We start from the raw sequence: 21731 nt of genomic DNA on the forward strand, positions 1-21731 counted from the left end.
TTAAATATATTAATAGTTATATTTTTATTTAAATTATTTTATTTTGTATTTCAGGGGAAGCAAAGATAAGATTTTTGTGGTTAAGATTAATCCTTACATGCCTGATAAATTGATTACAGTTGGAATTAAACACATGAAATTCTGGCGTAGAGCAGGTAAGGACACTTTTCAGAATTACAACATTTTCTGTTACTTAAAGTATAAATATTGCATCACTTTACTGCATGTTTCGTACATTAAAGGCAAGTGTTTTCTCTGTATATGTCAGTTAACTTTGCAGTTAACTTTAGCAGTAATAATGTTAATTTGCATTATGGCAGTAGTGGGAATTCTTTTTAAGATCATTTTCCTGTGGAGCCAGAGCTATATAAGTGGATAAGACCTTGGATTTTCTACTGTCTGATTTTATATCTGGTAATAATATAGCATGTCTGAAAAGGTTTCAGAGCTGCTCTAAAATCATAGAACAGTTTTTGGTAGAAAGACCTTTACAGCACATACACTATGAAGAGGCACAATATATATAAATTTAAGGTTATAAAAAATTTGCATTAAAAATTCAGACAAAGTACTTGAAGACGATACATCTGCCAGTTGAGCTGTTTGTCTAGACACTTCTGTTGAATTTGACAATTAAAAAGCAAGGTAAAGCAGCTGGCTATTTCTGCTTGAGCAATTTTGAACAGTGAAAAATCCATTCCCTGATATTTGTGTGAACTTCATTGTTTCAAACCTCAAATTCTATCTAAAGACATATGTGCTACAGAAGACTAGCTTATCTGCTGAGCATGTTCTAGTTATTCATGCAGAATTTATGCACATCGACTGACATGAGTCCTTACAAAGATTAATTGTGGAGAGAAAAGTCTGTGACAAAAAAATCACACTGGTTTTCCCAGTTCTGGCCCCAACAAAAATTAATCAAGATTGCCTGAGAGCAAGCTGTTGATGTCTATATAAATTATTAATTTTGACAATTGAGCTTGCTATCTATAGAAAGAACACAGTGTCTCAGAATATTTACTGAATGAGTTACTATAAATTCTTTAGAAACAAATCCTAACTATGCTGAAAGCTTGGAGATGGTGATTTTGAATAAAGAAAGGAAATTGTTTAAAATGGTAGTTTTCTCTCTGGCATTGCTTAGTCATCAGGAATCAAATTTCTCTGATGCTGCAGCCCATCTGTGCAAAACTCCAGTGGAACACTGGCAAGGCAGTCACCGTGAAATGCACTTCGCAGTGTCAGTGTGAGGAGAAGAGTATCAGTGTACCTTAACAAATGCCAGGTTTCTGGAATCTACAGTAGAGCAGGTGCACTTGATGTGAGAAGTGACACTGAAGTATATATATATTATATATATATTTATATATATAAAATTGTCATCAGTGCCAAGTGAAGGCAGAGAGGTTCCAAACTTCTCTCAGAATTGTGACAATATAAATCTGACTTTCTAGCCAGAAGTTACTATGTGTTATATTTGTCAAATGATTTTAGATATGAAAGAATTATAAAATTTACATATCTGTAACATTTCTATTATCCAGAGGGCAATATAAGTAAATCTCTAAAATAAAATTAGAAATCATCTCACTGAAAACATATAATGAAAATGGTGGTATGTTAAGGTTTTTAATTTTTTTCTTTCCATTTAATTTATTCCTAATTTCTATGAACTATGTATGGAAGATGTTAGTTTTTTTGTTCAGATGCAAGTTTACAAATGCACTGTATCTTCATATGTCTATGTGGGTATATGTGTGTATACACTCAAATTCAGATTCAAGTAGTAGGTTAAAAGTAAGTGGGTTTTTTTGTGAAAGTTACCAAGTAATATAAAAATTTAATTGTGTGAGAACTCTTCTCAGGCTCAATTTTTTGGGGAGCATGTGTGGACCAGAAGAAAAGGACCTGTTGCTCTGGGCAAGGTTGTATAGTTTCTGGAAGATAATTCTAAGCAAATATCTGATGACTTGTTTTTGGTCTGAACCAGGTGGAGGACTAATTGGGAGAAAGGGCTGCATAGGTGCATTGGGAAGAACTGATACAATGATGTGTGCAGTATATGGCTGGACTGAAGAGATGGCGTTCTCTGGAACTTCCACGGGGGATGTGTGTATTTGGAGAGATGTGTTTCTCATAAAAACTGTCAAAGCACATGACGGTCCTGTGTTCAGCATGCACGCACTAGAAAAAGTAAATAAACTACTTGTTGGTTTTTTATGTCTGGACAAAAAATTCTCTTTCCCAAACCCAGGAATCCATGTCCTTATTTCCATTACAGAAAAGCCTTGTGGGGTCCAGATTCAAAATAGAGTCTTAGGCATGTCTCTTACTCCTGTTACGTAGAAGCTGTTTCTCAAATCCTTGTGGTCCAGTGACATCTTGTTCAGTAATTTTCATAAACCCTTACTAAAGAAATAACAGTAACTGCTTTAAGTGTCCATAAGTTTAATGGAATATGTGAGCTTGTGAGAAAGGAAGAAGATCGTACTTTCTACTACTTTGTGCTGTAATTACTGTCTCCTCATAGAAGCATTCAATCTGTGAATCATTAAGTACTTCTACTGATTCTCAGCTTCTTTTAGCTCAGCAGAGCCTTTAAGCATGTGCTTAAATGTGAATGAGTGTTCCAGTTAGATTACTTGTATGTTCAAACTTATGTATATGTTTGTGTTTTGTTAGGTTAGACCAAGGCACTCCACCTCCCAATATTTGAATTTCAGTATAGTAGTGTTGAACAATGCATGTGTTTTTCATACTGCAAGAACTAAACGCTCTTAAGGGAAGTGCTAATGATTTCAGTATTAAGTATACCTGTTGCTTCACTGAATACCTGTGAATAGTTTTTAAAGACAGAATGGCTCAAATATACATATATTGGAATCATTTAAGCACTAATCAAATTTCTGTGAGCGGTACTGAGTTTGATTTGGAGTAATGAGGTGAAATGCCAAAAGGATATGGAGGCTAAATATCAGGAAAAACACTTTATAGGATGCTGATTAAATTATTTTTCTAGAATGGTAGAAGCATACAGCCTCAGTACGTTGACTGTACAGAACTGTGCTACTTTCATCAGGAGGAGAAATCAATAATTTTCTTACTCCTATTCTTTTCATCTCTAACATCTGTAGCCCTGTGCATTACAGCGTTGTATAGAGTCCATTTTCAGTATTTGCAGAAATCACTGAAAAATTAAGGAAAGATAGTTATTGATTATAACTCCTGATTATTTCTTTTTTCCCTCCCAGGGATTTGTCACTGGAGGAAAGGATGGGGTAGTAGCTCTCTGGGATGATACTTTTGAACGTTGTCTCAAAACCTATGCCATCAAAAGGGCTGCTTTGGCCCCTGGGTCTAAAGGTAACACACTTTTATTCTATTTAAAGTCCTTTCTTTAGAAGACTTGGTGGAATTGCTGTCCTCAGTAGGAAGAAATCCACATTCAATGTAATAAAAATAATAATGGCCAGTCTTCACGAGCGAAGATCCGGGGAAGGTCTTTACACCTTCCAGCCTGCGCATTGGATTTTTTAGGTGAGACACAGTGTGCGCGGAACTGAGCCCACCCTTTAATCCTAAGGTTCATCTGCCGGGGCCAAGCGAGCTTGGACGGTGGCAGTGAGGTCCTCAGGACGTAGATGGATTGCCTTTAAGGGCTAACGAGCTCCATCAGTCCGGGAGTGGCCCTGACCGGGAATCGAACCCGGGCCTCGGTGGTGACAGCGCCGCGCCTTTACCACTAGACCACCAGGGGCTCCTGTACATTCAATGTAGCGAATACTAAAATGGCTTTTTGAGTGTTACTGATTCTAAATACATTGTTTTTCTCTTGGGATGGGAATCCTATGTTGTAGCGTCTGTTTGCACATTTGATGGGTGCAGATCATAATATTTACCTTATTATCAACCTAAATTAATTAAGCTTTGAGTTTCTCATCACCCAGGAGATTTTTTTTAATTAAAGTTACAACCAAAAAAGCCTATTATATTTCTTGTGTTTCTGATCATGAAGTGTCTTATCTGATCTTTTTTGTTTTGAAGAAAGGAAGAAATTTAGAATTTTGGGTTTTAAAGGTATTGGTACTTAATTTTCTGTAAATGTAAATGTCTTTTGAAATAATTAATGAACATTTTCATTTCCATTTTTCCTATTTCTACCATTCATTCTTGATCTTACTGTTCCCCTATTTGTCATTTCAGGTAGCCATTTCTCTTCCATTCCCTTCATTACAAATTATGTTTGCTGAGTTCTAATGTATATGACTTGATTTTCAAACATCATGAATATGAATACTTATTAATGAAAACATTGTACTCCAGGGTATCTTATTCTCATAGGTGTTTTATAAAAAGCTAGACTTGAAGTTACTGTAAATCCTAGCAGTTTAGTAGTGTAGTTGACACATGCACATTTTTTCACTAAGATTGCCAGTCAGGCTGATTAAACTTCTTGATATATCGCTCAATACTCCCAAAGGAATACAAACATATAAGCTGTTCCATGCAGGAATATGTTTTTACTGATTACTACTGAGTATCTTTTTCTACAGTGAGAATGGAATGTGCATATGTGTGAAAAATCCTCTTTAAGGCATACTTGAGAATCTCCTGTCTTCCAACACTTTTATGTTCTAGGTCTCCTCTTAGAAGATAATCCTTCTATACGTGCCATATCATTAGGACATGGTCATATTTTAGTGGGCACAAAGAATGGTGAAATATTGGAGGTGGATAAAAGTGGACCAATAACTCTGCTGGTTCAGGTATATGTTAAATATCAGTCAAATATTTCATACCACAAACATAATTTTATTTTTCAAGTAAAAGCCTATGAAATAACAAACACTTTAATTACTAATGAGGTTAATGAGTTACCATCACTTCTAGTTAGGCTAGACCATTATGACTCTTCAATGAGCAAAATAGAAATAGGATTTCATTTACTATTTTGTTCAATGAGTTCATCCTTTCAAACAGGCAGAGATCAAATACCTGTTTAAAAAAAAAGTGTGTGAAACAGTGGATCTTCCACTGAATTATTTATTAACTTTTTCTGAGTCCTAATTACTGCTATTATGTTTACAGGTTTTCTCCTTGAGGTTGTTATTAGATTTTATTTGTAATTATGTAAAAAACATTTCAGTCTTCTTTGCCATACCAAACAGCTGCATTTCTTAAGCCTGTCGTACAAAACAGGTTTTTACATTGTATCAATCTATGATTTTCTTTCAAAGTCAAACAAACTCTGCATTATCTCCATTCTGAGTGGCCAGTGCAATAGTTAAAGAACTAGCTTTATTTTAAAAAAATACTAGAACCTAAGGTAAAGAAAAAAACCTAATTCATAGAGTAGTCTGGGTTGGAAGGGACCTTTAAAGGCCATCTTGTCCAAACCCCCTGCAGTAAGCAAGGACATCTTCAAATAGTTCAGATTGTTAGGAGCTCCATCCAATCTGACCTTGGATGTTTCCAGGACTTGGACATCTGTCACCTCTCTAGGCAACCTCTTCTGGTGTTTAACCACCCTCATCATAAAAAATTTCCTTATATCTAGTCTGAATCTACCCTCTTAGTTTAAAACCATTACCCCTTGTCCTGTTGCTACAAGCCCTACTAAAAAGTGACCCCATCTTTCTCATAAGCCCCTTTTAAGTACTGAGAGAGTTTGATAAGATTTCCTCAGAGCCCTCTCTTCTCCAGGCTGAACAACCCCTACTGTCTCGGCCTTTCTTCATAGGAGAGGTGCTCCAGCCCTCTGACCATTTCTGTGGCCCTCCTGTGGACCCAGACCAACAGGTCCCTGTCTTTCTCATGCTGAAGACTCCAGAACCAGATGCAGTACTAGAGTCTCACCAGAATGGAGTAGAGGCAGAATCACCTCCCTGACCTGCTGGTCACATTTCTTTTAATGCAGCCCAGGTCACAGATGGCTTTCTGGGCTGTGAGTCCACATTGCTGACTCTTGTCCAGCTTCTTGTCCACCAAATTCCCAAATCCTTCTCCTCAGGGCTGCTCTCAGTCCATTCTCTGCCCAGCCTGTATTTGTGCTTGGGATTGCCCTGAGCCACGTGCAGGACCTTGCACATGGCCTTGTTGAGCTTCATTGCATGGGTCCACCTGTCACACCTGGTCAAAGTCCCTCTGGACTACATCTCTTCTCCTCCAGCATGTTGATCACATCACATCTCACAGCTTGGTGTTATCAGCAACTAGCTGAGGATGCACTCAGTCCTACTGTCCATGTCATTGACATAGGTGTGTATGACGATTATTTCTCAGAAACGGTCTTCTGTAGTACTAATTCCTATAATTTGCACAGTAACTGCAAGAAGCAGAGTGAATTTTTTCAGGTGTTCTGTATTTCTATTAAGATATTCATTATCCTCTAAAGAGATGCATGTTCTCTCTGTCTCTTTTTTAAAACTTCCTTAAACGTATTAGTTCATATTTCAATTTAAAATAAAAATTAATCTGATTCATTGTGTTTTTTCAGGGTCACATGGAGGGGGAAGTTTGGGGTCTAGCTACTCATCCTCATTTACCTATTTGTGCCACTGTAAGTGATGACAAAACCTTAAGAATATGGGATTTATCTCCTAGCCATTGTATGTTAGCTGTTCGCAAATTGAAAAAGGGTAAGATGCTTAGTATGAAAAAATATTTAACTGATTCAGTTGACATTTACAAACATTATGAAGCTTTCAAAAGCAGGACTGAATAAATTCCTTTCTTTGCTCAAATTATTTTATTAATACTATGCTCAGGAGTTATGTGAAGCTAATTAATCTGTACAGAAAAAATCCTGTGTAGTACTGTTCTGGAGATTATTTGCAATTGTAACATATTTAAATTGAGCCAATTATATAAATGCGACATTGCTTATAGGATTGCAAAGTGAAGGACTTTGAATTAGAAATTTTTGGAAGAAATCTTTGACATAATGTTCTCTTCTTTGTGAATGTTAGAAGAATCATGAATGTCAAGTAAAGGGAAAAATCATAAAATTTTGACTCATTGTTTACTATATAACTAAATTCTATTTTGACAGATGGCAAGTTGTAAATGACATCATATAAGGTGACTTTTTTTAGGATTAGACCAGACTGGCCTTAACAATCTTGTAATGATATATATGATTTGCTAGACATAGGAATACAATAGGCTTTATCTGTTTGGCATTCAGCAATCTGGTTTGATTCTAATATAACAGGAAGCTTAGTGGAGGACTATTTAGATTGATAAAGTAAATGTAAGAGGAGGCACGAGCTAGCACAAGCAGAGATTAAGCAAGAAGTTTCTAGTGGGCAAACTTTGCATAAGTCTTAAAGCTTATATTTCTTAATATTTTTAAGAGCACTTTTGGCAAAAAAAGTATAAGTCTGTGATGACTTTATTTGCTGATGAGACACATTTTGAGGTGCTTTGGCAATATTAAAAGGTTCCTGTGTACTGTACAGAAAGAGGTGGATAGTTCTGCAGACTACAGTAATGAAATAAAATTGAATTGACTTCAGAATGGAAATAATATTTGATAATTAAAAAGGCAAGATCGATTCAAGAAAAATTTCTGCATAGCTCAGGCATAACTAAGGAGCAAAAAGCTCAGGATGTTGTAACTAGTTGCAGGATGACAATTACATGTTCCAAGACATGCTGGAATATTCATGTAATTTACAAGACACAAATCAGGATATTTTTGGTGTACGTTTCTCATCTGTGTTCAGCTGAATGAAATTAAACTAGAAGCTGAGGATGGAGAAGAGCTACAGAGAATGAGAAGCTTTGTGGTGAAACCATCTAAATGAAGTATAGCTGTCTACAAGTTAATCAGAGAAACAAATAGGAAGGGAAAATATTTATGGTAATGGAAAATTCAGGCATGAAAACAAGTCTACATAAGCTGACCATATATAAATTTAGATTGGAAATTAAACTGTTTTTCAAATGACACTTGACATGTTTATTGGAAGGATTTTATGACCTAGTGACTAAGCATTTCTGATAGTAAATGAGTGGATTCTGGGAGTCCAGAAGATCTTTTCCAGCTGTGCTCTCCTTACCAAAGCAAATGGTAACAACCAACCAGTGCCAGATACTAAGAAAGAGAGCAAACTAAAAATGCACAGACAATACTGTTTAATCCGTATTGCTAATGTAGAACATATGTCAATTAATATGCCAATAAATGTAATTTAATATTCTGGGCATGTATACCTGTTGATTTGCCAATAACTTCTGTGTGCTACTGCAGTTTGGAAATTATCTTGGCAGCATCAGAAAAACATCCTTGGAAGTTTTTACTATAGTAATACTTTTCCTTTACTAATGGAAAAATAGATCTAAAAGAAGGATAATGCACTGTAAATTGAACCTCAGTGCCATTTCTGTATTCCTCACAGGAGGCAGATGTTGCTGCTTTTCTCCTGATGGAAAAGCATTAGCTGTTGGTCTCAATGATGGAAGTTTTTTGATAGTTAATGCAGATACCCTGGAGGATCTAGTCTCTTTCCAGCACAGAAAAGATGTTATTTCAGAGATACGATTTTCTCCTGGTAAGTGCAATTTTTTTTAAATGAAGATTTTTATATCAAGGTTGTTAAAGCGAGCTTTATCACATTTAAAGGTAATAGAGATTTGTAGTACTCTTCTACATGTAATAAATAGGTCAGCAAAGCTAATGCTGTCATTTTGAAAAACACTGGTGGTGAAGTCCCGTGTTGCTCATTTAAGGATGAGATTATTGGAGTAAGTTTGCTCATGAATGCAACAGTCAGTTTAAATCATGAACTCATGATTTAACCTCCCTAGGTCCCAAGGGTTCCACTTCATGAGCTGCATCGATTCCTGTTAGCTAATGGGAATGTTGTAAACTGATGTATCAGAAAGTTCCAGCGACTTCTGTTTTCTTATTTTTATCCTCTACAGTGCTTAGCACTCCCAGTGAGTCTCGATTTTTTTCCAACAGGACAGCTCTTATTTAAGAACTCAAATGTATGGCTTACTTCAGTTAAAATACTTATCTCTAGGAGAAATTTGGTGCAAATTACTGATACCAATTCTCATGCACCATTATGTTGTGGTTCCCAAAGCCTTACCACTCTCTGAATGCAATAAATGTTTAAAATTGCATCAAGTGGTTTTTATTATTTGAAAATGTAATGATATAATAGTTGTATATTTCATCCTGATTTTGATTATGTGATATGAACATCAATCTGTTGGGAAATATGTATAACTTAGCAAGCTGATTTCAAAGAATTCTAGGTTGCATATAGCTAAATTCTAGAATTTACTTGTGTTTGATATACCTAGAAATACAATTTTTGAAAATGTTTTGTGTTTGTACTGATGTTGTTTTAGGGGCTGGAAAGTACTTGGCTGTGGCATCCTGTGACAATTTTGTAGATATTTACAATGTAATGAGTAGTAAACGAGTAGGAATCTGCAAGGGAGCCTCCAGCTATATCACGCACATGGACTGGGACATAAGAGGTAAGTAGCGTTCATTGTAAAAATGTACTGGGAGACTGATTACATCATAGACTAAATGCAGTACATCTACACTATGATTTTGTGGTATCGCTGACAGATTTTTTCCTTCAGTTTATGAATATGTTCACAGCATCTGAATAAATATTAAACCCATGATTTTTGCCACTACTTATATATTAAGGGGGAGCCCCTGGTGGTCTAGTGGTTAAGGGCGCGGCGCTGTCACCGCCCGAGACCCGGGTTCGATTCCTGGTCAGGGCCACTCCCGGGCAGGTGGGGCTCGTTAGCCCTTAAAGGCAACCCATCTACGTCCTGAGGACCTCGCTGCCACCGTCCAAGCTCGCTTGACCCCGGCAGATGAACCTTAGGATTAAAGGGTGGGCTCAGTTCCGCGCACACTGTGTCTCACCTAAAAAATCCAATGCGCAGGCTGGAAGGTGTAAAGACCTTCCCCGGATCTTCGCTCGCGAAGACTGGCCGTTATTATTATTATTATTATATTAAGGAGTTGCGTAATTTGAAGTAAAATAGTTTAGTTTCTATAGTTTAGTTTGTTTGGATTTCTTTTTAAATCTTTCTTGTTTATTGTTTGACTTCACAAGGGCATGTAGTAATAGAACAAGGAGGAATGGCCTTAAGCTGAAGGAGGGTAGTTTTAGATTAGATATTAGGAAGAAATTCATTACTGCAAGGGTGTTGAGACACTGGAACCAGCTGCCCAGAGAGGTTGTGGATGCCCCATCCCTGAAGGTGGTCAAGGCCAGGCTGGATTGGGTTCTGAGCAACCTGGTGTAGTGGTGGGGGGATGGAACTGGTTGATCTCTAAGGTCCCTTCCAACCCAAAACATTCTATGATTCTGTGGTTCTACTTCATTAATAATATACTGTATAATGTGGTTGTGTCTGGAGCTCAGGAATATGTATCCTTTTTGTCAAACATAGCAGAAGGACTGGATTTCCAGTCTTCCTGGGTAATAATGGATGATTAATTTAAATGCTAAATTTAGTCTTGTTGCATTCAAAACCAAGGCTGTGCAATTGTGAATCTATTAGTTCCCATTGTTATTCCTCTATATAATAACTTTTGAAACAGTCTGATTTAATTTGAAAGAGTGTTAAAAATTAACTTTCTCTGAGAATTTTGAAAAGAGGAAGAGGACATTGGTGAAAATTTCCCTCAGAAATGGAGCAGTATTAAGGCAAGCAGGAGTCACCTGCTTGGAAGCAGCCATTGGCCAGGCAGCATATGTGCTTCACCATCCCAAGGGCACACACATCATCAGCCAGTTATCATAAGCAAGCTTTGAATTAGACCCAGTACATTTTGTCTACCATCTGATGGGACAACCATAAAAAGGAGAGAAAAGTGATGCATGACTACATTTTTCAAAGAGAGGAGAAAGGGTTATGAGTTTAAGGGATCAAAGGACTTAGATCTCTTTAGACCACCATACTTCCAGATCCATTATTTATGTATGCAACTTTTTCCAAAATAATTTATGTAATGCTGCTAGCAACAAAAATTTCAAAATAACCTTTTTTATGGGATCTTCTATTTAATGTTAACATACAATATGTAATATGTTTTATAGGAAAACTCTTGCAGGTCAACACTGGTGCTAAAGAGCAGTTGTTTTTTGAAGCCCCTCGTGGGAAAAAACAGACAATTCCTACTTTGGAGGTAAGGAACTGTACCACCTTTCTAACTTGTTTGTAAATTAGAGTTATGAAACAGCCATAAGAGAGTATGAAACATACATAAGAGGGAATGATGTATAAAACAATAATTTTTAACTGGTCGGTTGAAAAAGCTTCTGTTTCAGCATTCGCTGACCTTTATTCCCTTTTTTAGCCTGTTCAAATAGATAATGTAACCAGAATGATAAAATACGTAGGGGATATCACATTTGTCTCTTCTGTTAAGTGTGACTTAGTCGTGAAAATCTCACTAGATTTCTGTGTGCCTTCTCTGGTACATAAACACCTCTGAAAACTGCAGATTAGTGAGCCCTAACCCTGCTGTGGAAAACATCATGTCTCTCTTTACATAACAATGCAATATAGCATACATAATACATATAGGCAAGGGTAGTATATTGTAGCTATAATATTGTTTTGTTTTCTCAGAGATAGAGCATTGTCATAGGGCAGAGAGCATAAATGGATTGTTTTCAAATAATATTTTCCATGAGATTGAAAGGCAGTATTAGAAAATGCAATTTTTTTTCTTTAGACTAGAAGGGCAGGTAAGGTAAAAATTTTTAAAATACTTCTTTAGATTTTGGAACTTAAAGTTAATAGAGGTAAAATTACAGGTCTCAAATGAAATGCTGAATAATAAGAAAATAAGTGATTAATATGTAAAACATCATATCCTTCAGGCATGATGTATCTTTCAGTGAATGGACTTTTACTTGAAATCAGATATGGAACTAAAATGCCTGGGAAGAGTATGCTCTATTTCAAATGGGTTGTTTTTGCAGGTAGAAAAGATTGGCTGGGCATCATGGACAAGCGTTTTGGGCTCTTGCTGTGAAGGAATCTGGCCAATAATTGGTGAAGTCACAGATGTAACTGCTTCATGCCTCACTAGTGATAGTAAAGTTTTAGCTACAGGAGATGATTTTGGGTTCGTGAAACTGTTCCGATACCCTGCTAAAGTAAGTAATTTTCAGCTGTTTATGGTGAACATTAATTAATAAATCTGCCTTATCAAAACAGTGAAAAGTTATCACTCAGAACAAAATAGTGCTTTTATATTCTTCTCCCTATGATCAACGAAGGCATTTGGTATTACACTGCAGTTTGCAGTGCATTAATCTTGCAGGTAGTAAGAATAATCATTCCAGGTGAGACTATAGAGCCATCTTGTGCAGTGTCTTGCTGCTGACAGTGGGAAATGCACAGGAAAACTGTATTAATGGGAATGCTTTGGAAAACAGTGAACATTTCTTGCTCAGTTATGGTTCACTCATGAATTTAAGGACCTTCATTCCGTTCAACCTCAGTAATTTTTTTCTAAGATGAAGAGCTTTAATATTATTTAATAATGCACCATAGAAAAGCCATTACAGAAGCACATTATATTTTTACTACTCTTCCAGAACCTTTCTAGTTTTCCTGTTTATTTGTTAGTAAATATATCTTCAATTCTGAGATGTTGCCATGATGTGGATGGTAACAATGCACAAATACTGACTCGAAATAGTCTATGTGAATTTTATTCTAAATCTGTTAGATTATTGTCTCTCTTAGGAAAAGTGATCCAGTGTTAATTACTTGAATCTGTTTGAGAACTAATTCTTGCATGCTTGATATGGAGATTGCTATAGGAGAGAGCATGAAGTTGCTATAGGAGAGGGACTTGGCAAATCACGTCACACAGTCATATGAAATGTAAAACATCTGAAGCATGAACTGTAAAGAAGCTAAGACATGTCATTGTGCACTGGCAACTCATTTCAGTTTTGCCTAGCAGACTGGTTAAATTTGATTCTTACCTTTCTTTTTCCCCTCTAAGGGAAAGTTTGGAAAATTTAAGAGGTATGTTGCTCACAGTACCCATGTAACAAATGTCCGCTGGACCTATGACGACAGTTTGTTGGTCACTGTTGGAGGAGCAGACACCTCTTTAATGCTGTGGACTTATGAGATGGAAGGACATCGGGATAGCAGGCAGTGTGACAGTGAAGAGTCTGACCTAGATTCTGAAGAAGATGGAGGTGAGTAATAATTTTTAGAACTAGCTGGATTATGCTATTTCAAGAAGACTTTATTTTATTAATGGAAAACTGCTAATTTAGAAATAAATCTTGTTTTATAGATTGCTTTGATTGTAAGTAGTGAAGAGTCTTCAAACATGTTAAATAAAATTTCTTTTGGGGGAAAGGACTGATAAACTGCTGACAAGAAAATGATCATGAAATGTTTGACTTACTGCTGCTTTGAGCCAGAGTATATAAACAGACTCTTTAAAAGAAAAAAATGTGTGTTCAATGTCTATAAAAATAGAATCACCACAGTTTAGATTTAGGCAACAATTCTAAAGGAAATATATTGAAATCTGTGTAACGTGAGATCATTGTAATCTTGATGTTATAGCATCTTTTTCCATAACATGGAAGCATAGTAAACTGAGGTAGACTGATGTTGATAAATGGAACAATCTATTGCAAGATCATAAAATCAATAGTTATAAAGTGTTAATTACATTTTGTATTATCAACTTCTGCTGGTTTTGCCATACTTAGTGTTTTTCTTCTCATGTTATGAAGTAACATGTTTTGTTACTTCCAAGGGTTCATTAGCCTCCAGACTTGTTTTCTCTTCTCCCGAGTGCAGTTTTTCCTCCATGGCAATTCCTCAGTCTTCAAGCATTTTTAAACTATCACTGCTACTCTTTAAATAGTTCTGTGTAATAAATTATCTCCAGTTTTCACTAAAATCTGCTAAATGACCAAAGAAACACTTTAAATATCAGAGACATAGTAAACATTCATTGGAGAAGAGTTTTTATTCACTGTCTTTCTTCTTAAAATTATTGAAGAATACGTCCACAAAGTAATTTAATTGCCTACAGGAGGACTTGTCAGCTTTAACTTTCTAAGTCAAAAATTGCAATTTTCAGAGTTTTTGTTCAGCTTCTGTCTGTGCCCTGTTAGCACATCTTAGCCCTATAACCTTCCCTAGGCTCTGGTGCTTTACACAGAACCCTCTTAAGATATGTGTTTAAAAGTGCTCTAGAAGATAGAGAGGTCTGTGAAGCTTTACAGGAAAAGACACTTTGATATCTTTATCCACAAAAGTTTCTCTTGGTCATGTCCTATTAATTTCAGTTAGAGTTGAGAACTATTCACAGTGTTGGCATTAGAAGTCTTATCTTAAAAAAATAAATAATAGTGGGTGAGTAACAACCCTGTCACTATTTAGCTTTTTTACCATGTTTACCATAGTGAACATCACCTTGATATGCCTGACTGCCCCTAAGCAGTAGGAACCCTGTGCAGACCTATAGATTCCATCATGATGAATGGATCCTGGAACTGAGAACAACCAGGTGCCAAATCTCACAGAACTTAAGAGCAGGTGTCAAGTAGTGAGTCCTTTGTTAATGATCCTACTTAAGGCCAACCAAGCAGAAATGGGAGATAGCTTTGAACTCTTTAATTATTTTTTCAACAAAGATATTGTAGGGAATTTTTTTCTCAGAATGCCTTTTATTAACAATGTTCATGATTCCCAGCTATTTTCTTTCTGTTGTGTATTTATGTTACTAATAATAGATGCTATAATTGTTTCTGTAATCCAGTACATTGTTGAAATCTGCACAAATTGTGATTTAATTTTTTTTCTAGTACCTTAGTTTGGTTTGATACTGTTCACTCTGATTTTGTTAGGTTATGACAGTGATGTAACAAGGGAAAATGAAATTAATTACACCATCAAAGCCTTATCAACAAACATTAGACCAATGTTTGGAATTAAGCCTCATCTGCAACAAAAGGAGCCAACCTTAGATGAAAGGTAATTACTAAATTATAAGCCTCATCTGCAACAAAAGGAGCCAACCTTAGAGGAAAGGTAATTACTAAATTACAATTCTAGCCAAGAAATCAATCTGAAAAGATGATTAGTAGTAAAACAAATTATATTGAAATATATCATTCTTAACTTAAAAGGACACATATAAAAAGAGTCTGAACATTTCTTTGGAGGAAAGAAAAAGAAAATTCTTACCTAAAGACTAGGTTGTACATATATTTTTCAGAGAACACAAAAGACTACAAATGGTGTACATATATTTTTATGTTTGGGTTGTTTCTTGAGGTAATTGATTTATTTGCTGTTGTTTAAGAATATGTTCTTTTTGAAACTTAAATACTAAGTGGTATCTAGTGGTGGCACTATAGGCATGAGCCTGTACAATTTTTTTAAAGAAACACAGGTCTCTGTTTTTTGGTTCGGCCAACAAACTACTCTGACAAATTCAGCTCTAATTGCTCCTTGCAATGCCTCTGTCTCCACATAACTTGTACCATTCTTTGAATAATTTTGTCTGCAGTGGTTCTGCATTTTCTGTTAATGAGTCTTGGAAAGTGAAGTTGCTTGCTTTGCAGTGTCAGTTGTATTGCTTGGTTCACTATTGTTTGCTCTAGAAGTGAATGGGTGGGGAGCAGAGTAGAATAAACCAGAAAGTAAAGTAGATGTGAAATAAAAAACAATTTATAACCACTAGAATGTTGTAGAATCTGCAACCGAGCACAGGACTCTGAAAGCTGTTGTTTGTTGTAAGCAAAATAGATGTGGACAGTATATGTGAGGGAAAAGGAAAGAGGAATTCCTAACGTGGCAATTGAGGAATGCTAATATTAAAGAGAGGGGAGTGAGGAAAACAACACAATATAATTAGGTGTAAGGATATAGAGAAATAGCAGATTGGAAACCTCCTGCAGGAATGTGAGGAGTTCTGTTATGATGCTCATGCCCCTTTCCACAGTGAAGCTGGACAGATCTGTGATACCCTTGTTGAAAAATGCAATTTGGCATTGTGGGAGTTTTAGGTCATCTTTTGCTTTTAAGTTGTGTTGCTGAAGAAGGGAGTGGGATGCCTGTGTATAATGCCATGGTTCCCTGTCTTGCATTTATAATGAGAAATGGTCTTTCTCTTTTTTAATTAGATTATTTGATGTGGAAATCAAAAAGAAATAATGTGCATGGTATGAAAGTTATGATTAAAGATTTTTTTTTTTACATGAAATTGTAAACCTCTTGTGTTTCTTTCAAGAATTGTTTCTGGAAGCTGAGTGAATTGTGGTTTTCAGTTTCAAATAAAATATTAAAAGAGAATTAATTCTGTAGTAAGGTAATTAACTTCTGATTCAGAATGCATAAAAGTTAATGAAAGAATTCCATTGACTGCATTATTAAAAGTCTGGGGCCCTAAAACTTCAGAGAAAATTTTTTTGTAAAGAGTAAAACCAGGTTATGGTTACCATATATATTTTAATTTCTGTTCTGCTAAAGTTAATATTGTGTAGTATTGGTAAATATTTTAATCTACTGTCATAGATACTGATTTTTATTTTATTTTTATTACTCTTTCCTTTTGCTTCCTATGAAGGCAGGGGGTAGTAAGGTAAGTTTATTTACACAAAGTCCAGGATTAAATGCAATTTAATAACAAACTGCTTAGAAAAATAATTACACTTTGAAATAGAAGTGAAGGATTTACCTCTTTACTATTAAATAGTAACTTGTTAATGGGTAGAAAAGGGATAAGGATCAAAAAAATCCGTCCAGTTCTCAGTCTGAGTTGACATGAGTGAACACTAAATGGAGTATTTGGGACAAAGTGTTCAAATTTCATCCTACTTTCCTCAGTACTTTGGAGTGACAAAGGAACAGCTTGACTTCAGTAGCTAGAGCCAGAGCTTGCTTGTGGACTTCTGTAAGACTTTATTACGGTGTTGTAGAGGTCTAACATGGAATAAAGAGTGCAGTGAGCATATTGCAGAGATGCCTGAAGTGACTATCTGAGCAGTATCACCATGTCTGCAGCGTTGTGTTGGAGTTAATAAAGCTTCAGGGATGAGAGGAGAATTGTTGCCTTGGCTGCAGCATTTTACCAATGCACTATACTACTTGAGGATCGGAGCTGCTGGGTCCCCATAGCATCATGTGGGAGTCTCTAGCTTAGGTGCCTGCATTAGGTTATGAACTTCTGCACATACTCTATTTAGAATAGATGCATACTCAAAAACATGCTCTTACATTTGTAGCACAACAAATCCTTAGGCTGTAGGCCACTCTTCAGAATTGTAGACTGAGCTGCCAGGACACTTGGACATACACTGGTTAAGAAAGGAGAAGCCCTCTCATACCTACCTGGACTCTGTTTCAATGAAGTCACATACCTGTGGTGCCAGACGATACAATTGTGTAAATCTCTGTGTATCCTTCTTAAAGACAATTTGACATAATCCAGACAGCTGCTGTCTTCATCTAAATTTTAGAACGTACCACTAGCAACCTCTATCAAATTAATTCTGGGTTTAGGCTTTTGAAAAAAAAAGTGCATCTGTAAAGTCTTTGTTTCTGTATAAGTTTTGCAGAGCATGTATAACTTATACAGAGTTTTGGATTGACCCTTACTGAATGCAAGGTGCCCACCAAAGCTTCTCTGTCACTTGCCTCCTCAGTTGAACTGGTGAGAGAAAATATAATGAAAGGCTCGTGGGTGGAAAAAAGGACAAGGATAGATTACTCACTGATTACTGTTACAGGCAAAACAGACTCAACTCAACTTGGGGAAATTATTTATTACCAGTTTAATCATTAAAAATCCTAAATCTTAAAACACCTTACCCCCACCCCTCCCATCTTCCAGGGCTTAACTTTACTCCTGAGTTCTCTGACTCCTCCTCCCACAGCAGCACAGAGGGACAGGGAATGGGGGTTGCAGTCAGTTCACCCATTGTCACTGCCACTCCTTCCTCCTCAGGTGAAGGACTCCTCACTCTCTTCCCCTGCTCCAGTGTGAGGTCCCTTCTATGGGAGATAGTCTCCATGAACTTCTGAGTCCTTCTCATGGGCTGTGGTGGATCCAGCATGAGTCCCTTGCATGGGCTGCAGTTCTTCAGGAACTGACTACTGTTGTGTGACCCCCACAGGGTCACAAGTCCTGCCAGCAAACCACCTCCAGTGTGTGGGCTCCTCTCTCCATCCTGACACAGGTCCTGCCAGGAGCCTGCTCCAGTTCAGGCTTCCCATGGGGTCATAACCTCCTTTGGGCACCCTCCCCTCTCCAGTGTGTTGTCCTTCACGGCTGTCCTTCCACTGTGGATCTCCATGGACTGCAGGGGGACAGCCGCTTCACCGTGGTCTTCACCATGGGCTGCAGGGGCCTGGAGCACCTGCTCCCTCTCCTTCTTCACTGACCCTGGTGTTTGCAGAGTTGTTTCTCTTGCATATTCCCTCTACTCTTCTCTAGTTGCTGTTGTGCAGCAGTTTTTATCCCCTTCTCAAATGCATTGTCCCAGGCACTGGCTCTACTTCTAGCAGCTTCTCATAATGTCACTCCTGTAGCCCCTCCTGCTATCCAAACCCTGCTGTGCAAACACAGTACAACTGTTCAGAGTGTACATCGTACATCCATGGCGTTCCATGTTATGCATGAGGTTGTCATGTTGACTGTCAAACATCAGAAAAGGTATGACTCTTGTAGTAACACTTTATTGGAATCCTTGTATTCTCAGGATCACAGGTGCACACTAGTGTACAATGTACTTCTGAGAATGTCTTTCCACTAATTTAGAAAGGATGTGTATTAATGATTAAAAATGTGTATCATTAGTGTATGAAGGAGACTTCTATTCAGAAACTACCTGAATCTCTTTTACTAGAGTATTGTAGATTGTTGTACCTGACAGCTGAAATGTAATTCATAAGCTCTAGCTTAATAGTGAAGTTTCCTCTATGTAAAAGGAACATGACTTTTAGTATCCAGAGTGTTAAATGAGATAAAGAACAGAACACTAAAAGAGGAAGTAGCTTATCTGAAATCTCATGTGCTTCCTAGTTCTGACTCACAAAAGCACATCTGTGAGGCCAGGAGCTGTAGTCTGACACCATGGCCTGCATTTAGAGTCAGGTATTGCTCAAAAGTGGATTCACTAAAATTATTTTGATACTAATATTTATTAGAAAGGTTGAGTTGATCTTAGTTTTTTTTAAGCAATAGGATGACATAAGAAATGACAGTTTCATGCCATTTAGTCTATCAAATTCAAATACATATCAACAGGTGTGTCAAAACAGTGTTTTTTTGCTAAAGCGCTGCAGAAACCAATGAAGGAATCCCTAAAGTCAGAAAGGGACAGCAAGCTAAAGAGGTTGCAAAATGCTGTAGTCTGGTGGGTAGGTAACTTCTCTGTGAAGGAACATGGGACTCTTTTGCATAATTATTTTCTTCTAGTGACCCTTAATTCAAAAATCTGAGTGCAGTTCCCAGAACATGAATCTGAACTAAGGGTTAGTTTTACTCTTCAACAAATAGTTTCTTGTTCTCAGCGTTTTGGTTTTGCTCATAAATTATTTTTTTCTTTGAAATAGCAGAAGTTAAAAAAAAATTTCTTTCCCCCTTCACAACAACACAGTTTTACAAAAAGCAGTGGACATTTCTGTGTCTTTATCATTTTTACGGCTAACACATTAACTGGAGATGTGAGTTGCATCAGCTTTTACTTCCAGGCCATACTGACTTTATTTTTCCATCAGGATAAACATGATTTTCCCAAGTTTTTCTGGGACTTTTTTTTCTTATTTAAGCAATTCAGTATTTAAAAGAAAATAAGAGAGACAGTTATTTTTTAAACCTGGAGAGGCTAGTGCTGTAAAAGTTGATATGCTGAATAGAAATATATTAAAGCTTTAAATTTCAGGCAACTTTTAAAAAAAACATGGATCTTGAACTCAAGGTTTCATTCAGATTCAATTGGTTTAAGGTTTGCTTGCAGTGCTGTCAAAGGCCACCTCTACTAATGATATACCATTCTCTAGTAGTGAAATTACCATACTATGTCACTGAAATTGGAATACTTATTTCAACTTCTATTGAAAACACAAAATACCACTGGCTGTGAGGCAGCACTTAGGTCTGTCATTTGAATTATTTCTAATTTCTGAATAATATTGTTTATAGGTAATATTTTTTTATGTGAATAGATGTCTACTATGTCTCTAGTTTGGCTGTGTAATAGTGCTAGGCATATTCACCAACACAAAATAAATTTGAAAACCATTTTGATCCTTTAGTAAGAGTTCTTTTCTAGCATTTTTTTTGCTAAATAAATTACTAAGAAAAAATCCATCAAGATTGATTTTGAAAACATTTTTGGCCCAACTACTTGCTGAACTGCAAATCACTGGATGCTGGGAGATGACTCTGGAGAATATCACTACATTCTTATTCTGTTCTTATGCTCCCTGAAGTTTGCTATTTGTCACTGTCAAAGGGGAAATGCTGTGAATAATGTCCCTTACATAAGAATGGCTGTACCAAGAGATCTCAAAACTTGAACAACCAGGAATTCCAGTAACTTTTCACCATAAATTTTAAAGATTTGCAGGCAGCTAAAACCATTACTCAGTCTATATGCTGAGATCTCTTGCATGAAAGATCCCAGTGGTTTTTATAATTCAAAAATTCTTTGGATGTTTTGCATCCTCTCCCAGATAAAACCAGGTGTTGTGGCAACACTACTTTTATCTATGTATTTTTTTCTTGAGGATTTTTTTGAGTGTGTATAAGGACATATGGACAGATGTAAAAATGGGAAGGAAACAAAAAATTATTTACAAACTAGTCATTTACAGATTCAGAAATGAAGAATTTTTACCGAATACAGACAGCAAATCAATCTAAATTGTTTTTCCAAGGGAGTGAGAGAGGGAGGAGGCTACTGAAATGAGATTTCCTTTATCTGAACCTCATAATTATCACCTTGTAATGGCCACTGAAGAAGAAATTCAGAGATTTTAAACAAACATTTTCCATATGTTTTGGATAAATTAACAGAATGCAATTTCATTTTTCTGTTTACTATTCTAGTGACTTGTGATATCAATGTAAATATCACAAATTCCAGAGCTCTTTTTGTAAAAAATCATCTTCTCCTTTTACTCTGTCAACTTGTGTGATCTGGGAGAGGGGAGAAGCCAGGAAACAAAATGAAAAATTATAGCCAGAGATTTTGTAGTAGCAGCTTCTTCTTTCTCTCTATCTAATCTGTTTGCAGAATAATTTAGATTACAGGAAAGTTTAAATTTAAAGTTAACTGTTAAAGAAAACCAACAGTTTTAGAAAACATAGAAGCCAACCTTTATGCCCATTGAAATGTATGTTAGTACAGGGCATTACCCTTGAGATTGAAACCCCTGAGATTTCAGATTTCATTCTTTCCAAGCATGAATCTAATTATTATTAGTTATTTGTATAAAAAGCTGTAGATGGAAACAACACTATGGAAAGAAACAGTCTCCACTTACCAGTTTGAGGTAATTATTTCTTCCTCCCAAAGATGAGCTAAAACTCATGTCTTTGAGGAAATGAAAAAACCAATTAGCAAGGTATAGTTTTGCCAAATAATCTCCTTTTTTGAATGCAAAGAGAAAAATCTATTCATTTTGCAACTAAAAAGGAAATGTCTAGAGGAATAATTCCATGACCCACTGAT

The 21731-nt window shown here is 36.4% G+C and overlaps 1 protein-coding gene across 7 annotated transcripts in view; it reads left to right on the forward strand.

Moving 5' to 3' along the window:
* Window positions 1-21731, forward strand: part of EML5 (EMAP like 5) — a 113000-nt gene that overhangs the window by 57624 nt on the left and 33645 nt on the right. For 4 of the 7 annotated variants that reach the window (XR_007631412.1, XM_050334929.1, XM_050334928.1 and 1 more), the window contains exons 17-27: window positions 55-155; window positions 1994-2196; window positions 3255-3366; window positions 4642-4769; window positions 6500-6641; window positions 8406-8558; window positions 9367-9498; window positions 11091-11179; window positions 11982-12158; window positions 13019-13220; window positions 14895-15021. Coding sequence is in view for 4 of the 7 variants with exons in the window: in XM_050334929.1 (XP_050190886.1) it covers window positions 55-155; window positions 1994-2196; window positions 3255-3366; window positions 4642-4769; window positions 6500-6641; window positions 8406-8558; window positions 9367-9498; window positions 11091-11179; window positions 11982-12158; window positions 13019-13220; window positions 14895-15021 (1566 nt within the window). In the remaining 3 variants the exon portion in view is untranslated. Of the gene's footprint in view, window positions 1-54; window positions 156-1993; window positions 2197-3254; window positions 3367-4641; window positions 4770-6499; window positions 6642-8405; window positions 8559-9366; window positions 9499-11090; window positions 11180-11981; window positions 12159-13018; window positions 13221-14894; window positions 15022-16618; window positions 18227-21731 lie in introns of those variants that run through there. The other 3 variants (XR_007631410.1, XR_007631411.1, XM_050334930.1) reach the window with 2 other exon arrangements.

The sequence above is a fragment of the Myiozetetes cayanensis genome, unplaced genomic scaffold, assembly GCF_022539395.1.
Source record: "Myiozetetes cayanensis isolate MyiCay16 unplaced genomic scaffold, myiCay2020 scf6-25, whole genome shotgun sequence".
Classification (NCBI taxonomy): domain Eukaryota; kingdom Metazoa; phylum Chordata; class Aves; order Passeriformes; family Tyrannidae; genus Myiozetetes; species Myiozetetes cayanensis.